This window comes from Heptranchias perlo, chromosome 9 (genome assembly GCF_035084215.1).
Source record: "Heptranchias perlo isolate sHepPer1 chromosome 9, sHepPer1.hap1, whole genome shotgun sequence".
NCBI lineage: Eukaryota > Metazoa > Chordata > Chondrichthyes > Hexanchiformes > Hexanchidae > Heptranchias > Heptranchias perlo.
Genome location: NC_090333.1, coordinates 18,786,901 through 18,812,358, shown reverse-complemented (window position 1 = coordinate 18,812,358; position 25,458 = coordinate 18,786,901). Strand labels below are relative to the sequence as shown.

Sequence of the window (25,458 nt, the reverse complement as noted above, 5' to 3'; positions counted from 1 at the left end):
AGGCATCATCAACATGATATGGCAATCAAATTAAGTATGTGAGTCTCTCTCATTATAGTTCTGCCACATTCACTGATGTTCTTTGCCCTCAGTAGCACCAGATTGATTTTGTGTTTTCAGCCTTACTACCTCAGTGGATGCAGTGCTTGCAATCAGTGTGATCTTCGCCATGTCATTTGTCTCAGCAAGCTTTGTGCTCTACCTGATTCAAGAGAGGGTTTCAAATGCTAAGCACCTACAGTTTGTCAGTGGAATGAGCCCAACCACTTACTGGGTGTCCAACTTCCTCTGGGATATGGTATGTCGCAATCTGCTATTAAACTGAAATTGTAGTTAGGCAGAACATATAGCCAATAACTGCTGTTATCAATGTCCTATAGCATGTTGTCCATCTTGAGATGTTCTGAATTACAGCTATAGTGTGAAAGGTAACACATTTCAATAGCACAATAAAAATAGAATTGGAAATCTGTGATGCCCAAAGATTTAAATAAATGTTTATAATATTGCATTAGTTTAAAGGATCCAGAGCTGAAGACATAAAATCTAGATTTGAACTAATCCCAAGGAAGAGAGAGATGAACCTATAATTGTCAAAATCCTGTTTACCTAATTCTTGTGACATTTGTCCTTTGCCTGTAAAATAATAGACTGTCATGCACTGTGTCAAAGTAAAATAAATGAACTGGGAATATCTTCCCAAATCCACATTATAAGGTAATTTAGGAATAAAATATTAACAGTTGGTAGCTATGTGAAAGTGCACTTTTCCTGAAAGCTGTTAATCGGTGAAGCGATTTGAGTTCTAACTTTCTCTGCCAGTTCCATTGCACTGAGATCCATGGTTGGAAATTGCAATGTTTGTCTCAGGTCTCAGATATCAGTGGATCGTAGCAGTGTTATGTATCATGTTTCCAGGATACAGTACAGGTTGGCTGGTCTAGAAGCAAGGGTAATGAAAGAGATTGTGATGCAGGTGTATATCGCATCGTATTCTTTGGGATCCTTCTGGGTGGGTTGAACCTTCCTCATTCATAATTATCTGGTGATCTTTTGACTGTATATTTAGATAGATGATCAGGACAATGAGTCTCAAAGGGAGAGAACTAAGAACCAGAGTGATTGCATCATCACTTTTGTTAGATGTGTTATCTGGCAACATTTGTAAAACTGTCTTGACATTGAAATTTGAATGTTTTTCCATTTCTCAGTGCAACTATTCAATAACCACAGTAGTGGTGGTCATGATCTTCATTGGCTTCAATAAGAAAGCTTACACTTCTGCACAAAACCTGCCTGCTTTCATATCTTTGTTGCTGCTCTACGGGTAAGATATTCTCAGCAGTCTGCTCCTTTTGCTTTCTCCTACCTTTGCTTTATCACATTTTTTCCTAAATTAAAATCAGCGTCAAGACTCATCTTTCTCTCCTTTATTCCCAGATGGGCCGTGACTCCCATGATGTACCCAGCATCCTTTGTGTTCAGTGTTCCTAGCACTGCCTATGTGGCTCTGTCCTGCATCAATCTCTTCATTGGTATCAATGGCAGTGCTGCCACTTTTGTACTTGAGTTGTTTGAAAATAACAGGGTAGGTTCTCCTTGGGTTTTGTATGTGAACCAATCAGGTATTTCTTTTTTTAGCATTTACCTGAAAAAAAGAGTAACTGTTTTGGTGACTTAACTGGTAACCATATTTATTGATAGGACAAAAAGACTGGACAATAAAAACCCAATGAATGGGCTCTTATTTTTGTTTCTGTTCAGAAAAATGTTCAACCAGTTGCATCTAATGTAAAAATTTGAAATAAAACCAGAAAATACTGGAAATACTAAGCAAGTCAGGCAGCGTCTGTGGAGAAAGAAAGAGAGTTAACGGTTCAGGTCAATCAATGACCTTTCATCAGACGAAAGGTTCTTGACCTGAAACGTTAACTCTGTTTCTTTCTCCACAGACGCTGCCTGACTTGCTTAGTATTTCCAGTATCTTCTGGTTTTATTTCAGATTTCCAGCATCCGCAGTATTTTGCTTTTGATTTAATATAAACATTTTATTGGTTCTAAAAATGAATCTGTGAACATCTGTGGGCCTTCAATAACTTTCAAACCAATTACAATTCTGTTGTTTTGTCAAAGTTCAAACAAGTGACACAGAGTAATAAGTGGCCAACTGTGGTACAGGGTTTTTTTTTATTCATTCATGGGATGTGGGCGTCGCTGGCGAGGCCAGCATTTATTGCCCATCCCTAATTGCCCTTGAGAAGGTGGTGGTGAGCCGCCGCCTTGAACCGCTGCAGTCCGTGTGGTGAAGGTTCTTCCACAGTGCTGTTCGGTAGGGAGTTCCAGGATTTTGACCCAGCGATGATGAAGAAACAACGATATATTTCCAAGTCAGGATGGTGTGTGACTTGGAGGGAACATGCAGGTGGTGTTGTTCCCATGTGCCTGCTGCCCTTGTCCTTCTAGGTGGTAGAGGTCGTGGATTTGGGAGGTGTTGTCGAAGAAGCCTTGGTGAGTTGCTGCAGTGCATCTTGTAGATGGTACACACTGCAGCCACGTTACGCCGGTGGTGGAGGGAATGAATATTTAAGGTGGTAGATGAGTTGCCAATCAAGCGGGCTGCTTTGTCCTGGATGGTGTCGAGCTTTTGGAGTGTTTTAGAGCTGCACTCATCCAGGCAAGTGGAGAGTACTCCATCACACTCCTGACTTGTGCCTTGTAGATGGTGGAAAGGCTTTGGGGAGTCAGGAGGTGAGTCACTCGCTGCAGAATACCCAGCCTCTGACCTGCTCTTGTAGCCACAGTATTTATATGGCTGGTCCAGTTAAGTTTCTGGTCAATGGTGACCCCAAGGATGTTGATGGTGGGGGTTCGGCGATGGTAATGCCGTTGAATGTCAAGGGGAGGTGGTTAGACTCTCTCTTGTTGGAGATAGTCATTGTCTGGCAATTGCATGGCGCGAATGTTACTTGCCACTTATCAGCCCAAGCCTGGATTTTGTCCAGGTCTTCCTCCAATACATGACCAGCAGTATTGTTGGCCTATAGGTCACTGGCAGTGGTACAGATGGATGGCAGTGATACAGAGCAATAGATAGCTGACTGTGGTACATGGTATTAGATGGCTGGTAAAAGCACAGGGTAATAGATGGCTGGTAAAAATACAGTGTAATAGATGGCTGGTAAAAGTACAGGGTAATAGATGGCTGGTAGTGATACTGCATGAGAAATGGCTGGCAGTAATGCAATATGATAAATAGTTGGCAGTGATACAGGATAATGGATGGCTGGCAAGGATACAGGGTGATAAATGGCTGGCATTGATACAGGATAATGGATGGCTGGCAAGGGTACAGGGTGATAAATGATGCAGTGATGCACAGTATTCTTCTATGTTCCTCTTTGGTTCAGTAGCGTGTGCCTCATTTGGCCTGCAGCCAAACTCCACTAGTAATACTTTTTTTCTTTTCCAGGCTTCCCAAAGGTTCAATGCAATGTTGAAAAATGTTCTGATAATATTTCCACATTTCTGCCTGGGAAGAGGTCTGATTGATCTGGCCATGAATCAAGCAGTGACCGATGTATATGCAAGATTTGGTGAGTCTTCAGTATGGCCACCTTTTGTGATGTAACCATTCTATAATTCTAGTCTAGATTATACAGAAAATCAGAAAGTAAATGTATTTCAATTCCCAGATTCTGATGTTCTGCGTATATGAGTGATACATTGATCAGAAACATTATAAAGTTTGTGGACTCATTACACAAATGAGATCACTATTTTAAGGTAAATTTCCTCCCCTATTTTAAGTTCCGTTTATGCTTCATTTCCCAACACAGAACTTGTAGGCAGGAAACTTGCTCTCGCTTTTGAGCCACCTACCAGAGGTACAAGCATAGCAATGGTTAACTTGTCCTCTCAAGTTTGTCTTCCTCCCTGTGGAGAAGCATGACTGTATAAAACATTGGTTCGGCCACAGCTTGAGTACTGCATACAGATCTGGTCACCACATTAAGATGTGATTGCACTAGAGAGGATACAGAGGAGATTTACGAGGATGTTGCCAGGACTGGAGAATTTTAGCTATGAGAAACGATTGGATAGGCTTGGGGTTGCTTTCTTTGGAGCAAAGGAGGCTGAGGGGATATTTAATTGAGGTATATAAAATTATGACGGGACTAGATAGAGTGGATAGGGAGGACCTATTTCCCTGAGCAGAGGGGTCTGTGACCAGAGGGCATAGATTTAAAGTAATTGGTAGAAGAATCAGAGGGGAACTGAGGAGAATTTTTTTCACCCAGAGGGTGGTGGGGGTCTGGAACTCACTGCCTGAAAGAGTGGTAGAGACAGAAACCCTCATCACATTTAAAAAGTACTTGGATGTGCACCTGAAGTGCCGAAACTTACACAGCTACGAACCAAGTGCTGGAAAGTGGGATTAAGCTGGATTGCTCTTTTTCGGCCGGCATGGACACAGTGGGCCGAATGGCCTCCTTCTGTGCCGTAACTTTCTACGATTCTATGATGACAGCTTAGCTGAGATTGGGAACTCCTCAAGTCTGGAAGTCAGGTGTTTTCTGAAGATTTGGTATTACCATCCCGGGAGTTTGTGGGCAATCAGATAATACTGGACCTGCAACAGCCAAGCTGCAATCAACCAGTGGCACTCAATGATGTCACCCATAATGCAAATATATATCTGGGCACCAACATGATTAACATTTGTTACCAACAAAGCCATCATAATGTTGTCACTGGATAGCATTTCAGAAAATAATTGATTGATGAGTTCAACTTAGTCATTAGTAAATGAGAAATAACTAAAACTTAGATTTTTATTTTAAAAAAAGGTTGAAAAAAGCAAGTGTTGAAGATGAGACAAATCGAGCTGTTGTGGCTAGATGACAACGAGCTTAATCCTTTTGGAGCTTCTTTTAGTAGACCCTTGCTACAGTGCATCAAGTCTTCCGTTAACTGCATGTTGAAAGTGTAACTACGTCTCAACGACCTAGAGAGACCATAGTTAACCACAGTGGCAGAACAACTGCGACCAGCATCACTAGTTTCCCATTTGTCAGTAACAAACACCCTCTCCAGCTTTTTGTTCTCACGACAGTAGATGTGCTCCACACACCGAGTAGTTGGCCACAACTCTTTGATGAGGCCGCTCCCTATTGATTCATAAAGCTCATGGAACCAAGTTATTGAGATTATAAATTGCAAGTTGACTCCATTCAGAGATCTGCAGAATGAAACAGACTCTCTGCTTCACTAATACAGACGTGTATTTTCATTCTTCACATTCACTGTGCTGCATGCCTAGGTTGAGTTTGATAATTGCTCCTGTGTAGCGCCTTGGGATGTTTTATGACATTAAAGGCGCTATATAAATGCAAGTTGCTTTGTTATGTTATGTTGAGAAAAAAAAAGTGGATTTGAAATAGAAAAGATATGTTAATATGTTGGGTAGAGTCCCTTTGTCAGAACTCGTCATCAGGTCTGATGAAGGGCCTGTACCTGAAACCTGTCCTGCTGTGCATCTCTAGCACTTTCTGTTGTTATAATGTCTCACCCCCAATTTCAAATTGTAATATGTACGTAAGAAAAGTCAAGGACTAGAGCAAGCCATTTGGCCCTTCAAAGCTTATCTTCTATTGTTCTAAATCTCCCAACACAACATCCAACTGTATCTTTTAAAACCCCAACATTTCTACCACACTGCCACCAGACCATTGCAAACATTTATCACTGTACTAGTTAATCTTACATGGCTTCGCTCAACTTCTTCCTCTTAACTGACCTATTATATCCTAGTCCAGCACCATTGTTATTGTATATTGAATAGCACAACAACAGGGTATAGCCAAGACAACTGCAACAGAAATACTTGGACAAAATGCATTAGGCTACCAATAGACATATCACAGACTTCCTTTGCTCCAACAACTCTGGTTCAATAATTGAGGCCTATTTGGTTCAAGATGGTTCAGCAAGTGATGTGTTTAAACTCCTGGATATTAGGTACAGGAATCCAGGCGACAGCCACTCGGAGAGATTGAGGCCTAGAAATGAGATAGCGCTTGAAGTCAATCCACACTTAAAGAGGCAATGACAGGACCACAGAGAATTGGTCCGCCAGCCTCACTTGCGTATTACCTGCAAGCTGTGGGTGGCAGTGGTAGCCCAGAGGCAGCTCACTGGTTGCAAAAGGGAGCAAGAGCAACTAGCTGGCAAGAAGGCCGAGGGCAGCAGAAAAGTCTGGGGGGGCAGGATGAGACAATCGGGGCTAGAAATCTCATTGCGCAGCGCCCGTTTTTTGGGCAAGAAACGTACGCTGAAGGGTCCAATTATGGCATGCAGTGTGCACGTGCTCAATCCATGTCAGGAGTGCGGAACACGCCCCACTGGTTAGGGAGTCCAGGGTGCCTGCCTGTACCATCCACAGGATGCACTGCAGCAACTCGCCAAGGCTTCTTCGACAGCACCTCCAAAACCCGCGACCCCTACCACCTAGAAGGACAAGAGCAGCAGGCACATGGGAACAACACCACCTGCACGTTCCCCTCCAAGTCACACACCATCCCGACTTGGAAATATATCGCCATTCCTTCATCATCGCATGGTCAAAATCCTGGAACTCCCTTCCTAACAGCACTGTGGGAGAACCTTCACCACACGGACTGCAGCAGTTCAAGAAGGCGGCTCACCACCACCTTCTCAAGGGCAATTAGGGATGGGCAATAAACACTGGCCTCGCCAGCGACGCCCACATCCCATGAACGAATAAAAAAAAATCATCAGTAATCGACGCGTGCACCAGATTGGAGAAGGGATGTTGTTTTTAAACACATTCACAGCAGTATTTTGGCAGCGTTAAGAAACAGCAGCCAAATTGCACACTGCAAATAAAAGAATATGGGCGCTAAATTGGGCCATGTAGCGCCTGTTGTTTCGGTGCAACACGGCCTCTTGAGGTGCCAAGATGGCTTCTTAGCTGCGCACGCATGTTTCCAACGTGACGTGCACCAGACGTCATCTTGGTATAGAAGTTAGCACGTGCACAAATACCGAATGCTGGCTGTATGTAAAGTAAGGAGAAAATGGATAGAATCAGTGTGCAACACTGATTTAAAGTGATAGATACCATTTTGGCACTTAACGCTCAACTCAATGCATAGTCTTAACCCCGACCATCTGAACGTGTCTTAGAGTGCATGGAGGACCCCCCACCAGCGCTATTTAAAGGGACTATGCAAGATTTACAGGTTAGTGGCTGGATTATTGCTCCTGGCTGCAGAGACATTTGTAACTGTTTTTGGAGGTCTCTTAGACTTCAATACTAGGACCCGGGGACATAGCCTAACATTTAGAGCCAGGACGTGCAGGAGTGAATTTAGGAAATGCTTCTACACGCAAAGGGTGGGAGAAGTTTGGAACACTGTTCTGCAAACGGCAGTTGATGCTAGCTCAAATGTGAATTCTAAATCTGAGATTGATAGATTTCTGTGAACCAAGGGTATTAAGGGATATGGGGCTAAGGTGGTTATATGGAGTTAGGTCACAGGTCTGCCATGATCTCATTGAACGGGAACAGACTTGAGGGGCTAAATGCCACTGCTACTTGCTGCCTCCTGATATGCGCCACTTTCTCCTGCAAGAAAGCGGGACGTGTGTCTGGGTGATGTGTCTGGCATGGTTGAATAGCTGCCAGTGTGTGTGACTTGTGAGTTGTGGGTGGGCGGCTTGCAACAGTGGTAATTTGTAAGAGTGAGAGGAAGCATCTGATTGGAAGAGTTGAGTATTGATGGAAAGAGTTTGTTGGTATGTGGGTGATGTGGGTTATAGTGTGTGGAGCAGTGGATGCGGCTAGTGGTGTAGTTGGTAGGAGACGCCACTTGACAGCTGACCTCACTCACCTTGACCACTCGTGTCAAAGCATTGAACTTCTTCCTGCACTTCATCCATGTTCCTGGTGCTATGCACCTGGCGTTGACTTTGTCCTCTACTGCCTCCCACTACCTTTTGTGCCTCTTGCTTCTGGCTGCTGAGACATTTGTAACTGTTTTTGGAGGTCTCCTATACTTCCCCCCCACCTCCCCCCCCAACCTTGGCGGATATAGGATGTCCCTCCTTCTGTCCACCTCTTGCACCAAGGTCTCTAGTGCATCATCAGAGAGCCTTGGTACACATTCTCTCACAGGCCTGGTACAAATTCAGATCAGCAGATCGGTGAAGTCTGGCATGCAGATTGGAGGATGTGGGATTTAGTAGTGCGCAAACTTTATTCAATACTTTAACTCATCAGTGTGAAAACATAGGGACGGGACCTGCGTCTGTGTTTAACGTGTGAAATGTCTGATCTCGGTTCAGACTCCGTGCAGACAGCAGACTGTTATTTTCAGCAAATAACAGGTACCAGCTACCTTTAGGAGAGTTTAAAAGACAGCCTGCCTTTAAAAGATTGGGGCTCCCCCTGCTGGTGGAAGGTGCAAATTGCATTGAATTGACGTGCAAGGCTGGATTTGAACGCAGCATGACGGTGAGTACTCAGGCCGGACGAAGTTCTCGTCCTGCCTGCGCAGGGGCCATTGGCGCGGATTAATAGCAGATCACGCTACCAATAATAGGCCCTATTGAATTTCTTCCCCTAATTTCCTGGTCCCAGGAGATTGTTGACACCACTTTAAGTAACCACCAATCTGAAAGGCAGCCAGGAACATCCAACATCCAGTTTTCATGGCTGTCCACGACTGGGATGCCTCAGAAAATGTGTGTCCAGTGCAGAGGGGTGCAGATCGAGCCGTATGGCTTTCGACTCCTTTATCCTCTGTCTGTTGTCCTGATGAACTGTACACATGGGGGGGCATGAAGCAGAGGAAAATTAGCCCTAGACTGTTGAAATCCAGTGGCAGCAGCTGTTTCTTTTTCTTCCGATGTTTTTCTCTTTTACTTTACATCTGCCCCCTCACATAGGCTGGGATACAGTTGGACCATCATCAGCTGTCTAGTAGCTGATCCATTCTTTGTATGAGTCTAGGCAGTGAGTGTCATCAGGCTATTTGGCTGGAATATTGTGGGCGTATCACTGCTGAGCCCAATCTTGTCCTCCCCCAATATCCAGACACTTGTACTTTCAAATAGGAGCCACTGGATAGCATCCCGGAACAGGAATCCTGGCTGAATTTTCCCTTCCTAAGGATGCTGAAGCCAATTGTCATGCCCTTATCACCATCCTAACTGAGTTAAGCTAATTCAGCCCAGACCAAAGATTGAAATTGAGGACAATAATCATTGTGCACTGAAACATCAGCATTAAAAATCAGTCGATATTTATGAATACTATTTCAGAATTGTTCTGATCAGTTAGCTACTCATGAGCTTATCTGGTTATTTGATAATATGCTGAATCTTGCTTTGCAGGTGAAGATTTTTATTTTAACCCGTTCCATTGGGAGTTTATTGGCAAGAATCTTACTGCAATGGCAATTGAAGGAGTCGTGTACTTCATTTTGAACCTCCTAATCCAGTACCGCTTCTTCCTCAGCAACTCGTACGTATACACGTTTCTCCAGCAAAACATTTCCTTCCTCCATCTTGTATTGCTGCTCACGCTCACTCCTCAAATCGTATAATATTCTTTTTCAAGCAACTATTAAAATAATTTATTGATTCTGTTTCAACAATGATTTCAATCGTGGCCTTCAAAAGGGAACTGGATAAGTACTTGAAAGGAAAAAAATTGCAGGGCTACGGGGACAGGGCGGGGGAGTGGGACTAGCTGGATTGCTTTTGCATAGAGCCGGCGTAGACTCGATGGGCCGAATGGCCTCCTTCCGTGCTGTAACCTTTCTATGATTCTATTTGTGGCAGAGAATTCCACTTAAAGGAGTAGAGGGAAATGGAGTGATTTAGGGAGGAAATTCCAGAGACTGGAGCACGGGCGGCTGAAGGCACAGCCGCCATTGGAGGGGCGAAGGAGGTGGAGGGGATGCACGAGAGGCCAGAGTTGGAGAAATGCAGAGTTCTGGAAGGGTTGTAGGGCTGGAGGGGGTTACAGAGATAGGGAGTGGCGAGGCCATGGAGGGATTTAATCACGAGGATGAGAATTTTAAATTGGAGGTGATGGGGGACCAGGAGCTAGCGTGGGTCAGCAAGGACAGGGGCGATGGGTGAGTGGGATTTGATGCAGGATCGGATGTGGAAACTTACAGGGTGAAATTGGTCTACACCAGTGGCATGACATGGGCTTCCATTGAGGAAAAGGAAATCAGGTGCGATGCAAAACACGCTGCCGATTTGCTATGAGTCCGTTTTGCGCTACTGCCAGACCAATTTCACCCCCTTAATATCCTGTATTTAATTTTTTTTAAACTGTAAACCTTTAAACAGCTCTGTGCCTTCACTGTCTTGAAACTAAGGATAGGCTGAAAACTTGGCATATTCAACATTCATGTCTTTCTCTTGAGTGTTCCGTCTATTCTCAGTTTGGCAAAACATCACAGATTGTTTCATTGATGAATGTAGCCAGCAGTTGATGGAATCTGCAGATTAGAGGGCTGATTTTACAAATGCACACTGCTGGCTAGAAGCCTCGCCCACCAGCCGCACATATCAGGAAATCACAGGCACATGCCCCACGATTCTTGGCCCATTAACATTTTAATCAGCCCTTAGCTGTTATTTCAGCACCTGCGTTATAACGTCTTTGTGTTTGATACAGGCCATCAAGCCTCAGCAACTTACCCGCCATCGAAGAAGATGATGAAGTAGCTAAGGAACGTAAAAGAATTCAAGGCACGAGCAAGCATGACATTCTGAGAATAAAGGAACTGACCAAGGTGAGAGGAACCCGAGCAACCTGTTAATGTGGATGTATGTGAGAAATATTAATATATCGAACTAAGGCTGAATTGTGTTCCCACAGTATTACATGGGGAAAACCAAGCCAGCTGTTGATAGAATCAGTGTAGGTGTTCGGCCAGGAGAGGTATGTTTCATCCTTCAAATTTTTATGTAATGCATCCATATAAAAACTATCTGCACTGGTATACTCAGTATACATGTTTGATTACAAATAAACAGGACAATAAAATTGCCCATTATCTTAAAGGTGTATTTTTCTTCTGTACTTTAGTGCTTTGGGCTTCTGGGTGTCAATGGTGCTGGAAAGACCACTACGTTCAAAATACTGACAGGTGACATAGATCCCACCTCTGGTGAAGCATCAGTAGCGGGCCACAGGTATACAGCAATGATAGCTGAGCTACATTCCTGCATCTTAATACACGTCATTAGAAATTAAATTTAGATCTTTTCTGACTAAATCCATCAGAAAATGAGACCTAATTTTTTTGAGCTGTTTAGTACAAACGTAACACTTGAAAACCACACACCATCTTTTGATAACTATGCTTTGTCTTAAAATTCATTGTTTTCACTGGAATCTGCCTCTGTTTTGTGAATCTCCCCCAGTATTCTCACCCATATTGACGATGTCCAACAGAACATGGGATACTGTCCTCAGTTTGATGCTATCGATGACCTGCTCACGGGCCGTGAACACCTTTTATTATACGCACGCCTGCGCGGCATTCCGGAAGATGAGATTGACCGGGTAATTCAGCCAATGATTATTATCTTGTGACTTATAGCACAGGTATGAGAGATGTAAGGAATCTTACAACACCAGGTTATAGTCCACCTGTTTTATTTGAAAATCACAAGCTTTCGGAGGCTTTCTCCTTCGTCAGGTGAGCGAGTGTCACTCGCTCACCTGACGAAGGAGAAAGCCTCCGAAAGCTTGTGATTTTCAAATAAAACAGTTGGACTATAACCTGGTGTTGTAAGATTCCTTACGTTTGTCAACCCCAGTCCATCACCAGCATCTCCACATCACAGGTATGAGAGAGACCAGGGTATAAGGAGGAGAGGGGGCTTGCTGTGTTATCTTGCTGTAGGAGGTTACCCTACAATGAATTAAATAAACCTCACTGCCTGTGACCTCTAACTGCTGAGAAGGATACAGATCTCAGATAAATGTTCCATTTTGAGCTGCCATAGTGATAGCACTGGCGGGCAGCAACCATATAGAGTACAGAGCTAGTCAAGAGTCTAGACAACATGACATAAGTATAAACTGCTGAACTCTTCTCTAGTTAATTAGTATTCATTTATAATACATATTTATAGAAATGTTTTTAATTCCTGGGTCAAATGTTGAATGAGGTAATTCAAAGAAAATGAAAGTAATATTTCATGCTTTTTAAATAAATTTTACAAAATCTGGCCGTTCCATGTTAAAACTCAGTGCTAAAAAGTTCAAAATCGTCAAATTTATTGCCAAAGCACTGCTTTGTTTTTTAGTTCATTTGTACGATCCAAGATCGGTGTGAATTGAACAGACGTGACTCAAAATAATAGCAAAGCACAGCTCAGATATAGGTCATGGCATCATCAGTGACACTATGGGCCCGATGTTAGCAGGGCTGCGGGTTCTCGGCGGGGGGGCTATCGGGCGCCTGGGTAACGCGCCCGGTGAAATTAGTCAGCTTCCCGCGCGATTGTAGCATCCAATCCACTAATTGGATCCACTTACCTGGTCCTCCGGGTTCCCCACTGCTGATCTGCGCATCGGGCGGGCTGCGCATGCCCAGTAAGATCTGTCAGCTGGAGGAACTCTATTTAAAGGGGCAGTCCTCCACTGACAGATGCTGCAACAAATAGCAAAAATTACAGCATGGAGCAGCCCAGGGTGAAGGCTGCTCCCAGTTTAATGATGCCTCTCTCCAGGTATCAATACATGGGGTGAGGAGGAGGGGGAGGACAGAGTACTTCCTCCCGGCGTGCGGGAGGAAGCGGCCTGCCTCTGCCATCAGGAAGGCCTGGCTCGAGATGGCAGAGGAGGTCACCAGCGCAACCAGCATATCGCCCACCTGCATACAGTGCAGGAGGCGCTCCAATGACCTCAGTAGGTCAGCCGAAGTGAGTACACGTAGTCTTTCCCCTACACTCCGTCTGCCACATCACTGCCCCCACCCCACATCTCCTTCAGCACTGCCAACACTACTCTGTCACATCACCCCTCATACCCACTCAAACCTCATCCTCATCTTACCTGCACCTACTCACCTCGCCAGTACTCATCCCGCCACTACCACTCAACCCAATCCTCATACAATCTCATGGCTCTATCTCATACTCACCCTCTCGTGCATCTCTTTCATGGCCAGCCTCACTCAACCTGCCACTACCTGTGCTGCAGCCACAGGGCATGCATCACATATGTGCAGTAGGCAGCGTAAGGCAAATGTGTCGTGAGCATGAAGAGGATGCACAAGGGTGTTTGAGGGTTTGTCATGGGTGTTACTTATATTGAATTTCTGACCAACTCACATTACATATTATATTGGCACCACTACTGCTATGTCTTCGCGAATCCTGTCTGGTTTGTGCAATAATGCCCTCTCCTGAGGATCACTATGAAGACCCACAACTGATGCCACCCATTGTGTCACTGCGGAGTGGGTGGAGGTGTATTTGCAGGGCTCTTTTACGCAGACGACTGAGAGACATCGGCGATGTCCCCGGTTGCACCCTGGAAGGATGCGGAGGAGGAGTTGTTGAGGGCAGTGGTGACTTTGACAGCGACAGGTAAGAAGATGGTGCTTGGGCCAGCCAGGAGCAGCTCGGCATGAAAGAGGCTGCAGATGTCCACGACTACATGTCGAGTGACTCTGAGCCTCCGTGTGCACTGCTGCTCAGAGTGGTCCAGGAGGCTGAGCCTCGGTCTGTGGACCCTGTGGCGAGGGTAGTGCCCTCTGCAACGCATCTCTCTCTGCGGTAGCCCTCCCTCCTGCTGTACAGGTGGATGTGTCACAGCACTCTGTTGTGGAGCTCCACGTGTCAGAGGTGGACGGCGTGGATGGCGAGGCTGGTGATGCTGTTCGCCCTCCGAGGAGGTCATGACTGCAGCTACGGCGGCCCCCATCCGCAAGATGTACATCTGAGGGGGTCCGCAAGGTAGGTATGTGCCTCCGGACCCCGGGGTAAGTGTGCAGGTTGGTGACTTTGACTGTCAGGAGGAGGGTGGTGGAGGCCAAACTTTGTCCCAAGTGACAGAGTGGCCTCCTGCAATGGGTGAGGGTCTCCCCTCCCCCACCTGTCAAATGGACCTTTGCAGCTGCCACAGGCTGACAGCTGCAACACGTCCATTTGACCTGGGAGTGTTTCCCCCAGTGTGGGAGACAGTCCCAGTTTGCTCTAAAATCCCACCCCTCCTCACATAATCCCTTAATCAGGTCAGTTAATGACCTGAAATACCTAAATAAATACTTTCAAGTGGAACCCCGCTGGCTTTAATTGCCTGCGGGATTCCCACCAGCGGGGGCTGTGCGTGCACGCCGGCGCGTCAGCGGGGAACCCGGAAGTGCGCGTGTTTGAGGCGGGCTTCGGTTCCGCTTCGGGATTCTCCGATTTTCAGAGCCCCCCCGCCAGGAACGCACCCGATAGCGGGTGCTAAAATGACGCCCCATGTGTTGGGAGGAGAGGAGGCAACATAAATTTGAAGATATATGTTCAGGATTCTGTTAAACTTCAAAAGTTTTAACCAGAAATACATTACATTTACAATGTTGAAAGTTTGCCTTTAGATCCTTAGATTGAAAATTACTTTGTCTCTTAAGTACAGCAAAAAAAAATGTTTTAAAATTTTTTTTTATTATTGCTGTAGAATATTCTAGACTGGTATTTGGGGCCTCCCTTTCCCTGCTCCCCCCCCCCCCCCAATTAATCCCTAGAAACCAAGACTATACCAGTTGCCTCAATCCCTGACCCACGTTGCTGCCAGTACAAGCATAGTCACCCAAGAAACCTAGATGTGTCAGTGTACTCCTCCTGCAAGCAAAATCTATAATGGCTTCATAAAAAAAATATACATGAGTATACATTTTTGAGAATTCCATTAGAAAGAATATTATAGACTAAGAAATAGGCTCTGGTTCTATAGGTAATTCCATAACTCTATTCTTTATATTCAACATTGGAGACTCACTGGACAGCATTCTCCTGTTGAGGCTTGTGAGAAACATTGCTGCACCACTGCCAAAACTAACATAGATTATAAAGTATTTCATTTCTGAAATACAACAACAACTTGCATTTATATAGCGCCCTTAACATGGTAAAATGTCCTACAGCTTACTGAATATAGTTTCCCCATGCACAGAAACTTGTTAGTTTAGAGTGAACAACCGCTGCCCAGAATGTGAACTAAACATGACCTCTACTTGAAACGTTCAAGCCTGTGAGCACTTGGGTATTCCCCAGAAAATGATCTTTTGACTGTACCATTGATGTGTAAGGTGCTAAATTTCTGTCGATCCTGCTTACAGGTTGCTGACTGGGGGATTGAAAAGCTGGATCTTACTGAGTACGCTAATCAGACAGCTGGCACGTACAGCGGAGGGAACAAGCGCAAACTCTCCACAGCCATTGCCCTCATCGGCTGCCCCCCTGTTGTGTTGCTGGTAGGTGGCACTAGGGTTCTTTACTCCAATCCCAGAAGCACTTCAGAACTAGCTGAAGAATGACATTGTGCGTCATTGCTCAGGAAGAATTACAAGCATTGCTCTAAACATGACTGCAGGACCTTCCCCTTGGATTAGTGATGTATGTCAAAGACTGAAATCTCATGGTGTGGTGTTAGTAGCTAACATGAAGGGTTTTGATAGATTAAATAAGAAGAAACTGTTTCTACTGGCAGGAGTGTCAGTAGCCAGCAGACACAAATTTAAGATAATTGGCAAAAGAACCAGAGTGGAGATTAGAAGAATTTTTTTTAATGCAGCGCGTTGTTATGATCTGGAATGCATTGCCTGAAAGGGTGGTGGAAGCAGATTCAGTGGTAATTTTCAAAAGGGAATTGGATAAATACTTGAAAAGGAAAAAAATTGCAGGGCTATGGGGAAAGAGCAGGGAAGTGAGACTAATTGGATAGCTCTTTCAAAGAGCCGGCACAGATGGACTGAATGGCCTCCTTCTGTGCTGTATGATTCTATGTTCGTAATAAATTCTTTCGTCTGCAATTTTACCAAAGGTGCAAACCCATTTATTTTAAACAAGTTAACACTTTCATTATGTAACGGACAGAGAAATTTCACATTTGTTACAATCACCCACCATGATTTCAACCCAATTATTCTATAATTCTGAGAGGAGGAATAATTCATTCATACCCCACCGTGCCTCAATGTACTCCAGCATTATTATATAGCTGCTTCAGGTTGATCTTTATTTTATTTTTTGTTTGCTTTTCCAAATTTCTCCCTTCTCCTCCCAAAGGAGCTGCAGGAGTACAGGTCCATTAGTTCCAGCTGACCCCGGTGCTTTGGCCAAATAGCCATTCCTCATATGTGAGCACGCAGAGTGAACTATTTAACCATGGCAACATCACCATCATCACCCAACAGCCATGCATGTATATGTCCCAGCTAGGGGAGAGGGGAGGGGATAAGTGGGACACTGGACAATGAAAACCCTGGCTGATCATTCCCCTCCCTAGGAGCACAGAAACCTCTAGCAACAAACAGGCTAAGATGAGCCATTTGAGCAGAGGCAAGAGATCTGGTGCTTTTGTATGGGAACTTGGGACCTTTTGTATCACTAAGTTACATATTGGGTATTGTGTCATCAGGAGATATAAATTACTGTGTTAATAGTTCCCTCAGCGAGATTGCATTGTGTCTTTCTTTCTCTATTAAAGTATCCTTACAGGCCTGGTCTTTCAGTTTTATCAATGAAACCTTACCAGCTCCAGAACAAAGTTTTAAGACATTTGGAATCTCTCCTGTAGCAAGAATGGGAATATTCACCATATACTATAACAATATCTGCCTAGCTACTGTTAGATAAGTACAGATGTGCTAAGGCTTCTTGCATCTCTTCAATTTTCCACTGAAAGCTCTAACCACCGAGAAAGACAAGAGCAACAATGTCATGGGAACACCAACACCTCCAAGTTCCGCTCCATTTAACGCACCATCCTCACTCAGACATATGTCCCCGTTGCTTCGTCGTCGCTGGGTTAGTATCCTGGAATTCCCTGCGTTAACACCATTGTGGGAGCACCATCACCACAAGGACTGCAGTGGTTGAAGGAGAAGGCTCACCACCAACGCCTTCTCAGGGCAAATCGGGTTCGGCAACAAACATGGCCTTGCCAGCAACCTCCACATCCTTGAGAACAAATTTTTTTCTTAAAAAAAAGGAAACATTTTTTCCCCAAATACAAAAACAAGTTAATTTTATAGTAGCAGCCACCTTTTTGTAAATAATTTGACTTTTATAACAACATAACAATCAGCCTGGTGTTCTTACATCCTATGTTAGTCAGGTAATCATTAAATGATGAACCGTCACCTGTAGTATGGTTTGTGTACATGTTTCTAAGATGTTAATATGTTCTGTTAGGATGAACCAACTACAGGGTTGGATCCAAAGTCTCGCCGGTTCCTCTGGAATTGTCTCCTTGGTGTTATGCGAGAAGGAAGAGCTGTAATGTTGACCTCACACAGGTGATGGAGGAGCTTTTTAATCTCTTGTTAAACTTAAACAAATCCCTTGCACTAGAGGTCCAGAAGTGACGGGTCTTTCTGTTTGCTTACAGCATGGAAGAATGTGAAGCTCTCTGCACGAGATTGGCCATAATGGTGAATGGACAGTTCAAGTGTCTGGGTACCATACAGCACTTGAAAAGCAAGTAGGTTCAAATTCCTTGCCGTGGTGCTGCTACCTGTCAGAATTGGTATGTTACAGGGTGGGTTTTGACAAGGCGTTAAGTGCTTATTGCAAATTTGGGCATAAACCCCTCCCGATTTTCCTTCTGTTCATTTCAATGGGAGGAGAATCGTGTGCAGTTTGTGCCCAAGTTGAAATGAGCAATTACAAACCCTTCAAGCTCTTACACCTGGGCCCTGGAGAGCCAAATCCACGCCTGTGACTTTAAACGATGAATGTTGTTAAAATTGTCCATATTTTTGACAGCTGCAAGAAAGCATTCTGTGTATCTCCAGTACTTCTAATCATTTGTAGGGGAGGGTGACTGATGTTACAGTAATACTGATATAATCTAATACACATTTGACCCATTTCACAAGTTCACCAGATAAATGTGGATGAGGAAGGCCATTCGGCCCATCCCAACTCATCTGTCTTAATTTGTAGCTGTGAAGACTGGCTTCTTACTTGTTATTTTTGTCCATCTATTAATTATTAGACATATCCTTTCCTTAACGAGTTGCATGTAACTCAATGATCAAGTGAGTTTCAATAGCAGGAGCTCACACACTGGGAAGGAGTTTTATAAACTGCTGACTTGTCTCTCTTTTATCAGGTTTGGTGACGGCTATGTTGTGACTTTGAAGATTAAGGCGACTCAGCCTGGAGTTTCACCCGACCTGAGTCCAGCTCAAGCATTCTTCGAGAGCAACTTCCCCGAGAGCTTACAAATAGAGAAACACCACAGCACAATCCAGTATCAGGTCTCTTCATCATCATTAGCCAAAATCTTCCAGTTACTGATCTCCAGCAAAGAGCAGCTGAGAATAGATGAATACTCTGTCTCACAAACAACTTTAGACCAGGTAACTGAAACAATACGTGAAGCATTCTGCTTCTTGTATACGCTTATCGGCGCTCGACATCTTTCTGTTCTTTCAAACTTTCTCGCTGTAATGAGACGATCCCATGTCACTGCCAACATCCAAGAATATCTTGTTATAACTAGGAAATACCAGCTGAACCTAACGTGCTTCTCTTCTTCCACTTGACACTGCATCCTATTTCAGGAGAGCAATGTCAGCACACTGCTATTCTGCTTTGACTTTCAGACTGGGGGTGCTGGGGGCAGGGGACATGGGAAGTGGGGAGAGGAGGGTCTCCATAGGTGCATTGGGTTTCCCTTTTATACATTGAGCCAACAGAGAGCAAAAATGTAGCTATCAGCAACCTGTGTTCACACAACTCTAACCAACTCCCTTATCCCAATGGCAGAATTGCTGACTCACATTATCATGGGTGTGTGATACTCTCAGCTCCTAAACCTGGGGTTGTTTACACTGTTAAATACAGTTGAGGTGGTGGGAGGGGAACCCGTGTGTCTGCAGTCAGCTGCACTCCTTTAGTGTAAAAGCTCCTCTAGTTGGACTCTTTATTCTCTTTCCTTATAATTAACGACAAGGCAATTTTACTCTGACAGCTGCTTTTGGGTCTGTGTAAAAGTCAAAAATAATTCACTGTGTGATGGGCTTAAACTTCAATGTGATATATATCTATATTAATGCAGTAACACTTGTGTAAATTGTTTATTAACCAGCAACTTTCCATTCGATTAAGTGGAGAATGAATCAATGCCTAATTAAATGTGGCTATTAGTCAAATATTAACGTTAACAAGCACAAACTGCATACCATATTTTTTACAATTTTCCTTTCTGAACTCTGGAATCCCCCTTGGTGGCCGCCCATCCTTGGCCCCTCCTTTCCCTCATCTGCATGCTGCCCTGTGGTGACATCACTGGCAAACGTGCTTCCATATGTACAGTGACACCCAGCTCTACCTCTCCATCATCTTTCTCACTGCTTCTGTGTGATCAGATTACTTGTCTGACATCCAGCCCTGGATGATCCGTAACTTCTTCCAGCTAAACATTAGGAAAACTAAAACCGTCCTCTTCAGGCCCTACCGCAAACCCCATCCTCTCACCACCAACTCTATTCCCCTCCACAGCCACTGTCTCAGGCTGAACCAGAGTTTTTACAACCTCGCCGTCCTGTTCAAGTCCAGAGCTGAGTTTCCAATCCCTATCTTCTCCATCACAAAGACCACCTATTTTCACCTACATAAATACAAGCACGAAAATCACACACTTCTGCCCCTATTTCAGCTTATCTACAACTGAAATCTTTATCTATGCCCTAGTAATTTCCAGACTTGATTACTCTAATGCTCTTCCGGCCAGCCTCCCATCCTCCTCTCTCCAAAAACTTCAGCTCATCCAAAACCCTCTTGTCCATATCCTGTCCTACACCAAGTCCCGTTCTTCCCCCACCCCTGTCCTTGCTGACCAACATTGGCTCCTAGTCCACCAAAGTCTCAAATTTAAAATTCTCATCCATGTATTTGAAGCCCTCCAATTGCCTTGTACCTAACTATTTCTGTAACCTCCGCCAGTCCAACAACTGCTCCTGAACTCTCTGTTACTGAGCATCCTCCTCTCCCTTTGTCCCACCATTGTCAACCATGCCTTCAACTGCCTAGGTACCACACTCTAGAATTTCCTCCATAAGCCCATCTACCTTTCCACTTCTCTGCCTTCTTTTAAGACCCTCCTTAAACCCCACCTCTTTAACCAAACTTTTGAGCACCTCTTCTAATTTCTCTCTTTTTGGCTTGGTGTCCATTTTTCCTCATGCTCCTGTGAAGTACCTTGGGACGTTTTTCTACATTAATGCAAGTTGTTGTTTCTTTAAGTGAAGAATATCCTTCTAAGTTAAGAATGATGTACTCTTAGCTGCAGACTCAAATCCTTGTGCACGTTTGTTGCCTTGGTGTTGTCGTCAAGCTTTACCACAGTTAATGATCAATTCACCTTTGCGCAGGTATTCGTGAACTTTGCCAAACAACAAACACCTGAGGATGAAAACCTTGATCTGCACCCGCGTGCTGCTGGGGCCAGACGGGAGGTAAAGGTAACACCAGCTCCAGTGAAATGTGCTCAACCAAATGCTACCAACCCTTCCACTACTGAGTCAAACAAGGAGAAAAAATCTTGAGGAATGCCAACAAAACAGCAATAAACAGATTGCACAACATGGACTAAATCACAAATACTCTGACTCTGATATCTTTCCTCAGGGTGGTTTCAGTAATACAAACCACATATGTGACAACTCTACAGTATCAACATGACTGCAATTACCAGGATCAGCAAACTGTAACACCAAGGTCTGTGACATGCAGATGTGTGAGCAGCCAATCTCCAGATCATGCACGTCTAACTCTAAAGGAAACTCTACTGTCACTGACTACGATAGCTATAAGTTACGCATGGCTGTGATCATTTCTCACAGTCGTAACATAGATGCCTGCAGAGAAATTCATTATAATGCTGTGCATCCCCCATAACCAACAGCATGCATATATAGTAATTAAATCTCTATGTACTAAATGCCTGTTGCCTATGTTCATTGTCATATAACATCCTCAAAAGTGGGATTCTGTACATTTTTAATATTTAATACTATGGAATAGAATTGGAGACCTGTAATAACACAGTGTAATCTTTTCTGAACCTAAATAAAGAACCTAGGGGGAAGATTTCCTCTGAGCACTACATCGTAAACACTTATATAAAGAATAGGTTTACAATTTTGCTATAGCTAACACAGATGAAATCTTCCCCTATAGTTCTATTTTGATGGGGGTTCTCAGTAAGTAGTTGTAAAGCTTGTACCCATAATGTGTGATCCCATAGCTGAAGCAATAGCAGTGCAATGTGTACATGGTAGAGCCTGTTCTCTGGACCTGAACTATAAGACCCTGATTGATAGTGACCTGACATCAATCCTATAAATCAGCACCAATGTGAGAGCTTTCCTAGAGTCACATCACCTATTAAAAGGTGAAGCGGAAGGAACATATTAATTTGCTGATTTAAATACATTTTAGATTTTTAGAGGTACTTATGGGTCAAAAATATCCTCGATTAAAATAACAAAATAATTAATAAAGTTTTAATTTCAGCCACAGTTTAAAGTGATTACCTGAAACTGTCAGCTACAGATAGTCAATAGAAATAGGACCTCTGCTCCTTTCAAATAAATATCCTTAGCCTGGCCCAAAACCCTCTCTTCTCTCTCACACAGAAACAGACTCACATTTTTATATTTTAAAAAATCCACTCAATGCAATATCTTTCACTTTGAAAGGCTCTTGTGAAAATAGATGAAGCAATATAGGTTGCGCACTGGAGAAATGTTGACAAGGTATAAACTGCAGGCATTCTGCTACATACTCTATCATTGAGTATATCACTGTTAATATGCCTTTGGCAAAAGAAATGAGAACAGATGTCCTGCACGTAATAATAAACTGTCGGAGTTACTACATGCCTGAGAATGTCTTAAATACAAAGTCAGGGCTTTTACAATATGATTCTTTATTAAATCTTAGTCAAGAAATGCTGATGGGATCAGAAGTTTCCCACTGTGATCAGCAATGTTGGTAGTTATATGATGATAATGAATACTGAGTGGTACCCAGTCCGACATCCGGCATTTTTAAACTCCATGGAAGTCTTTTTGATGCATTTGGCACCAAAACCAATCACAGGATGCTGACTACATTGCACACTCTGCAGTCCTGTAATGATAGTTCCTGCATTTTATGAATTCATAATATGGCTAAACTGCTTCTTGCAGAGGCAAGAATGGCATCTCCAGAACTGGCACGTGAAGAGGATGGAGCAGTGCCAGCTGAGCCGATCCTTTCATTGGCTCCTGTGTGAGAGATGTTGCAATTATCTCTACTGGAAGTAGTTTACAGTATATAATAAATTAGCTTTCTCCTTTCTCTTGATTCCTTAAGTGTTAGCAGCAACAGCCCTGAGGGACTGGCTCAGAAATTTCTGACCACAGAAATGGTAGTGGCTGCCTTTAATGACTAGCGAATAGTAATTCCACTCCCCGGGGTCATTATTTCAAATTAATGGAGAGCAAGTCTGAACTATACAGACCCTACAGTCTGAACACTCACGCGGTGTAATTATAATTGTAACAATCTGATTGGTTGAAACTCTTGTTTTAATTTATAATTTGAGAATCATTTTATATATTACAATTGGCTGAGTGCTCACAGGTATGGTGTAGTATAACACTGGATATGTATTGACATTTCATTTTGAGATCTTTATTCTGAATTTTATTGATACAGGTTTGCTTCCATTCATTCCTCTTCAGAGGAACTACATAAAGCTTTATAAACAAAGCAGTTTGTTCATTTTGTTTGACTTGTTGGCTGTGTCTGCTCTGTTCAAAATCACGAATGATCACAAAAGGAGCTGGCCAAGTTACCTCCAGTTAACTTGAGTGGTTTAACATTATCAGCACTGCCATTACAGGACATGGCATGGTGCCATCTGTACAGAGCTCATACATGGTATCTCATGGTCATTGAAATGTCTTCTTTATTGGTCTGACATTAAAGCAAGTCCATTGGCTCCAGTGTGTCACTGAGTACAACATTTTTGTGAAAACAACATGTGGGATAAATAGGGGCTTTTTCCTATGAAATATTGGGTCAGAAATGACTCACCTGAGGACACCGCTCCATAATGGCGTCCTCTCCAACCGCCAGCAAATCGATTGTGCAAGTTAGTGAATGCGCACATGCACAGTAAAACCCAGAACTTGCTCTCATTGGTTCGCCGGCCAGTTTGACAGGTCCAAATTAAAGGGCCACCTACATTACAATCAATAGAATCATTAAAAATTCGTAAACTTACCCATCTGTCCAGCTGGAACGAAGATACTTAGGCCACCAAAAGTTACGCTTGAAAATACCAGCCGTACACTACTTTTTAAAAGCGTGGTGACTGTTAATGACTGCGAAACAACAAAAAAATTAAAATTTTTTAATGTGGAATGTCAAATTACTCTTAATATTTTTTGATCATTAAAAAACAAATTTTAAAAATTAAAAACTTTTTTTTACTTTTAACTTCTGTAAGTTTAACTAAATTAAATCATTTGCTTGGCTTTTTATAATAAGGTATGTTAAATTTTTATTTAGATTAACATAGATGAGTTCACTTTAACTGAATGAGTTTTACTTGCCTGCTTGTGGGCGAGGCTTCCATTCTCACACCATATCCCATGCGTCTCAGCCCACGCTGTTCAGAAGCTGGGCTGATTTTGTGTTTTAAATCAAGCGATTCTACACCTTGGATCCTAGGTAAGTTAATTTGTTCATTTCATTCGTAGGGGCTGCTGTGGATTTTGCCAGGCCGATGTGAGCAATTTCCAGCCCAATATCCATGTTCTACACATACTCAAGATTTAATCAAGTGTAAATTATTGGGCTATCCTCAAGGAAGTGTGGATGTGTAGATATTTGTGTGGTGTATATGTTTGCGCATTTATATATATATATATATATTGCTCGGTGGGTCATAACATTCCAATGGAATAGCACCTGCAGGCAGTGCTGTGAGGTCTCATTATGTGACAGATTAGCTCTTATCGAGTCTAAGGTAACATTATGTGACAGCACATTAAATAATGTTAGACTCTAATTTTCAATCTGCATGCTATTCCTAATATTCACCTCTGGGGGGGATGCCTATTCCCAAAGTATTCAGCTTTGCAGAGTTTGAACATGAATCAGTGGAATAAAAAGCTAATGTGCTGTAAATGTTGGAAGTTATTGAAATATTTATAAGCTTTGCATTTAAAGGACTCCCTAGATTCTTTACCTGGTCCCTGTTTCCAACCCCCACATCGTGCCTCCCACTATTTCTGTCGTCGTGTATCTGGCAGCCCTGCCTGTCAAGTTTTGATTTCTCTGGGTCAACAGTTGATTCTTGGCTTTCCTTCCTGGCCACTTCACTTCCAAACTAAAGAGGAGTGATTTACTTGCTCACCAATAGCCCTTCACCCTGTCCTCCCCCACCCCAACTGAAAGCATATACCACGTCCATCATAACGGAGGTTAGCGGAAAATATTTGTATTGTTAACAGCACTGCAGCCCTCTGGGGAGGGGAGACTTTGGCTTTATAAGAACAATCACCCTACTCCCAAACCACTGGCAGGATCCTCCCGCAAACCTCATGTTGAGATTGTTTGCCGTTCTTCCTCTCTTTTCCCTCCCGCCCCCCCTCCCATTAGTGTAGCCCCTTTACCCTGTAGTTTGATGTTAACTGGTTTCTCCTGCAACACTCTCTGTGTTGGGGGGAATGGAAGCATGCATCCTGCCCCCAGCTCAGTGGAAGAAGCAAAACTCCCTCCCCTCACACAAAATCCCAGCCCCGATAGAGGGAAGAGGGAGCTTACCTGAATCCCTCCCCTCCACCTCCAGTTGAGTGAGCTTATTAACCTCTTCATCATTCCTCCACTGAGACAGTTTTGCTGCCTTTTCTAGAATCTAGAATTCACTAGATTCTGGAAAGGTCCCAGCGGATTGGAAAACCGCAAACGTAACACTCCCATTCAAGAAGGGAGTGAGACAGAAAGCAGGTAACTATAGACCAGTTAGCCTAACATCTGTCATTGGGAAAATGCTAGAATCTATTATTAAGGAAGTAGTAGCAGGTCATTTGGAGACTCATAATACAATCAAGGAGAGTCAACATGGTTTTATGAAGGGGAAATCGTGTCTGACAAATTTATTAGAATTCTTTGAAGAAATAA

General features: G+C 43.5%; 1 protein-coding gene across 1 annotated transcript in view; it reads left to right on the top strand.

The window, feature by feature from the left end:
* Positions 1-23,273, top strand: part of abca4b (ATP-binding cassette, sub-family A (ABC1), member 4b) — a 101,937-nt gene extending 78,664 nt beyond the window's left edge. The window contains exons 34-47 of the mRNA XM_067989577.1: positions 121-298; positions 1,212-1,327; positions 1,441-1,588; positions 3,470-3,593; positions 9,418-9,547; positions 10,718-10,835; positions 10,922-10,984; positions 11,132-11,238; positions 11,470-11,611; positions 15,387-15,521; positions 17,464-17,567; positions 17,660-17,752; positions 18,386-18,635; positions 20,652-23,273. Of these exons, the coding sequence (XP_067845678.1) occupies positions 121-298; positions 1,212-1,327; positions 1,441-1,588; positions 3,470-3,593; positions 9,418-9,547; positions 10,718-10,835; positions 10,922-10,984; positions 11,132-11,238; positions 11,470-11,611; positions 15,387-15,521; positions 17,464-17,567; positions 17,660-17,752; positions 18,386-18,635; positions 20,652-20,825 (1,882 nt within the window). The 3' untranslated portion in view covers positions 20,826-23,273. The remainder of the gene's footprint in view (positions 1-120; positions 299-1,211; positions 1,328-1,440; positions 1,589-3,469; positions 3,594-9,417; positions 9,548-10,717; positions 10,836-10,921; positions 10,985-11,131; positions 11,239-11,469; positions 11,612-15,386; positions 15,522-17,463; positions 17,568-17,659; positions 17,753-18,385; positions 18,636-20,651) is intronic.
* Positions 23,274-25,458: the final 2,185 nt, after the last annotated feature.